This window comes from Xyrauchen texanus, chromosome 15 (assembly GCF_025860055.1).
Source record: "Xyrauchen texanus isolate HMW12.3.18 chromosome 15, RBS_HiC_50CHRs, whole genome shotgun sequence".
Lineage (NCBI taxonomy): Eukaryota > Metazoa > Chordata > Actinopteri > Cypriniformes > Catostomidae > Xyrauchen > Xyrauchen texanus.
Window position 1 is genome coordinate 32190546 of NC_068290.1, and position 4495 is coordinate 32195040.

General features: G+C 35.4%; 1 protein-coding gene across 1 annotated transcript; it reads right to left on the reverse strand.

The window, feature by feature from the left end:
• Positions 1–594: 594 nt before the first annotated feature.
• On the reverse strand, positions 595–2625 carry LOC127656326 (cholecystokinin-like). The gene is made up of 3 exons (XM_052144607.1): positions 2522–2625; positions 1277–1513; positions 595–1051 (listed from the first exon to the last, which is right to left on the reverse strand). The coding sequence occupies exons 2-3, from the start codon at positions 1509–1511 to the stop codon at positions 921–923; spliced, it is 366 nt and encodes a 121-aa protein (XP_052000567.1). The 5' UTR covers positions 1512–1513; positions 2522–2625; the 3' UTR covers positions 595–920.
• Between the last annotated feature and the right edge of the window lie 1870 nt (positions 2626–4495).

The window sequence follows — 4495 nt, forward strand, 5'->3', positions numbered from 1 at the left end:
CACTGAACTGTGATAGATTCAACAAATATGGTAGCAAAGCAAATGGCCGAGTTGTCTCGATGTCTGTCTTTCCAGTAGATTTACTTTTCATTGGATTTTTTGTTTTGTTTTGTTTTTTTGTGAGGTAACCTAAAACATGTGCTTTGTGTGGTTAACTGGTTTTATTCAAGTAAAAAAAATTATGCTAACTGAATTTACCTGGCAAATTAGAATACACCACTGAAAGTCATTTTTATAGGTTACATTTAATAGAAATAGATCTTTAAGGTAACAATTGCAGGTTACCACTTTTTGTAATTCAAGTTAGTTCATAATGTATTAACTAATGTAATCCATACAATTTTAACGTTACACGTGTCTATGAAGAAATTACGATTAACCATGATTAATACAGTCTTAATAAGTATTGTTCATTGTTAATTCATGTTAACTATTGAGTTAACTAATGTTAAGCTTATTGTAAAGTGTCACTTTTATTTATATGTTATATTTCACAGGTCCAACCATCATATTTCTCTGCAACTCTTGTAGAGTTTACAGTATATTTTCACCACAGAATGAGTTATGAGAGCCAAGACAGTTAGGATGAGTGAGTTAAGGCAATGATTTATTCTTAGACACCTGTGATATGTCTAAAGTTGAGGACAAAATCATATATACATGGGTTATGAGAATAACGGCAGTAGAGACTACATTCTCACTCATTTTTTTCTGCAAAATAAATATGTATAGATGGATACATTTATCTATATATTGCATTCTTTCCATTATACAAACAAATTTACATCAGACCTAGGGGGCTGGTGATAGAGCTCGCATACTGATAGATTGACAGGTGAGATCATTAATATGGGTGTCTCTGTACAGATGATTGGCTAATCATGTTGACTGATTGATTGATGTGATTGGTTGAATAGGTCTTATGAGGAGTATTCGTACTCCTCTGCGCTTCGTCGGCCAAAGTCCATCCAGCCCAAGTAATCTCTGTCTTTTATTCTGTGAGAAGTGCCCGTAGACCTGCTATTGAGAGATGGAATTCTGCGGTATGCACCTACATGGACGAACAAAGACTTAATTTACTTAACTGTAGAGAGTCAAATGAAAAAAAGAAAGAAGGAAAGAAAATATATATTTAAATGAAAAAGTAAAAAAGAGGGGAAAAACACTTTAATTGCCAAACCCAATGAGTGGTGTAAAAGTTGCATGATAACAGTTTATATAGAGTGTAACAAAATATGATTAAGGACAATTGTTTGAAATGAATGGAGAATCCCACCTTTGGCAGAGATGATTCTGGACAGTAATTCAGTCAGGCTGCTGCGGGCGTCTTCACTGTCCTCTGGTTTGGACAGCAGGCTGAGTTGTCCACTGGAGGACGCTGCACGGGTGTGTCGTGTGTGTCCGGCTAAACGTTCAGACTGACCGTCCTCCTGTGAGTGTGTGGGGAGAGCAAGGCAACTGCTGGTGGAGAACGCTGCCAGCAGCACACACACACAGATACCAGTGTTCATGGCTGAAGTACACAAACACATGTACACAGAGCACATGTTAGAGTTTTAATATCTTTTTCCAAGTTTTTGATAAAACTTTTAAATGTGTAAAAATGTTTGAAAGGGTTACTAACAAGTGTACAAAGGAACAGTAATGTTAATGTACTAAGAACATTGAATCGTTTTTTGTCTGATTGGTCAAACAATCAAACATCATAGACCATTAAGATATTCCCTTTGTAAATAAATAATTAGGGCTTAAATAAAATAGGTTCACCTGCCTCTACCAAAGATGTTATAACCTGACTAAATACAGTATTGTACAGATGAACTAAAGAAGTATATACTTAAGAATTCAAGACCAGGTAGATAACTTAATTTTAGATATGTGGAAATGTGTATTCTGATTAGGTAAAATCTCTGTATTTGACTGCCTTATTTCGTGGACTCCATTGACAACATTTTTTGCTTTCCCAAAAGGTCATCTTATTAGTTTCTGTCTTCAGCAATCCGGTTTATGACAGTTAATTTGCTTTACTATTATTAAACAATGAAGTGATTCAGACAATCTTTTGGTTGATATTAATAAATAAATATCTCTAATTGGATTCGAGCCAACAAGCATTACCAATAGACTTATGAATGGAATATAAACTGGATCCAATCCAATTTTTCTGTAATTTAATGAAATCACTAATGCATCTCATGCACTTACTCCATAGAACCAAAATATATATTTGTATTTTTCAAGCACAACTTTGACATTTGCAAATTGAAATGTGCGCGTCCTAATATTAAACTGGATTAAAATGTATTACTGTATGTAACTTAATCTTATTAAATATTTTGACATCTTATATAATTAATTTTACACAAATTCCACTTGAAAGTGACATGATTTCACAGCATTCCCTTAAAATAAAATAAAAATATATATACAGTAATTTATCATGTATATACATAATAAAATCAATGCAATCATGCAACATTCCACACTTAATCCAGGTGAAAATTCAGATGTAAATCCATACCTTCAGGTGAGTCTCAGAGATCCACTAGAGAGAAAGCAGCAGAGAGAAAGAGAGGGAGAGAGAGAGATGTAGAACACACGCTGACTGCAGAATAAATGTGTGTGTCTGTAACTTCAGTTCACTGTGCAAGAAGGGCCCTTAAATACCGCTGTGAAGTGGGCTGGCTCTGTTTGTCCCACGTAGCGAAAGCGCAAATCCACTGTCTCTGTATGTGAATGAAGATGTGTATTTGCGCAAGCCTGACGCACAACCGAGAGAGCAGAGTATTCTCACAGGATACAGATTGTGACATTGTCACTCAAGGGGAGTGAGGGTCTCTAGAGGCCAGCCCATTCACATTATACATACACACACTTATTTTGATGTCATGGATACATGTCTGTCTGTAATGTCTATCTGATACCTGACGTTATATTATTATTTGCATTTAGAATTGTTTTCAGAACAGATCTGCAACACAATTTTTGGTCGTGACCAATCAGCTGAGAAACAATTGCCTCCAATACCTCCAAAATATTGAAGAATTGGATTTGGAGGTGAAGTAGATCATGTTTTCAGCATGTGCATTTCATGCATTAAATTAACATTTACAAAGATTGTTTTAAAAACTTGTAAGTGAAAAAAGGGCAAATACTTGTTATGCACAAATGGTTGCTTTCTACAGTAGTACAGCTCTAACATATGTGTTCTTGTCTCTACTGGAAATCATAACAGAAGAGAAATTAAAAAGATACACAGGTTGTCAGCTGGAAAAAGGATGGAGAAAGTTCTTCAGACTCTGCCTTTCTTCAGAATCTTTGAGAAAGTAACTCAAAATTCTCTTAAGATAAGATAAGACTTAAGATAGCCACTCAGTCTTCAGGAGGATTGGCTTCATCGTGGAGATGGTACCTGTTGCCGGGCTCACATGATCAGCCTCAAGCGGGTATCTTCTTTCAGCTAGATTGAACTGGTTGAGTTGTAAAAATAAGGTACAAACCTTTCAAAACTCTGTCACTGGTTTCTATGTATGTGTTTGTATATGTATAGACACTGGAAGCCAAAGGTTTGAAATAATGTACAGATTTTGCTGTTTCAGAAGGAAATTGTTACTTTTATTCATCAACGTGGCATTCAACTGATAACAAAGTCAGGACATTACTGATGTAAATAACAGAACATCGCTATTTGAAAAAAGTAATTTTTAATCAAATCTAGAAAGAACCCATTTCCAGCAGCCATCACTCCAACACCTTATCCTTGAATAATCATGCTAAATTGCTAATTTGCTACTAGAAAAGCACTTGCCATTATATCAAACATAGCTGAAAGCTATTTGGTTTGTTAAATGAGGCTTAAAATTGTGTTTGTTTTTGAGTTGCCATAGTATGCAATAGACTGGCATGTCTTAAGGTCAATATTAGGTTGAAAATGACAAAAAAGAAACTGATCTCTCTAGATACTCATCAGTCAATCATTGTTTTGAGGAATGAGGGCTATACAATGCTTTAAATTACCCAAAAAACTAAACATTTAATACAAAGGTGCACTACAGTCTTCAAAGAAAAGGGACAAATGGCTCTATCAAGGGCAGAAAGAGATGAGGAATGCCAGATGTACAACTAAACAAGAGGATAAGTACATCAGAGTCTCTAGTTTGAGAACTAGATACCTTACATGTCCTCAGCTGACAGCTTCATTGAATTCTACCCACTCAACATCAGTTTCATGTACAACAGTAAAGAGAAGTGCAGGCCTTATGAGAGGAATTGCAAAGAAAAAGATAATTTTTAAACAGAAAAACAAAAAGAAAAGGTTAGAGTGGGCAAAGAAACACAGACATTGGACAACAGATAATTGGAAAAGAGTGTTATGGATCTTAACCCCACTGAGCTTTTGTGGGATTATCTAGACTGTAAGGTGATTGAGAAGTGCCTGACAAGACAGCCACATCTATGACAAGTGCTACAGGAAGCTTTAAACGGCTTTAAACAG

Excerpts from the sequence above, each read along its gene's own strand:
- LOC127656326 (XM_052144607.1), bottom strand. The coding sequence starts at position 1,511 with ATGAACACTGGTATCTGTGTGTGTGTGCTGCTGGCAGCGTTCTCCACC. Across the intron at positions 1,052-1,276 it reads CAGAATCATCTCTGCCAAAG|GTGCATACCGCAGAATTCCA; the intron begins GTGGGATTCTCC and ends TCGTCCATGTAG.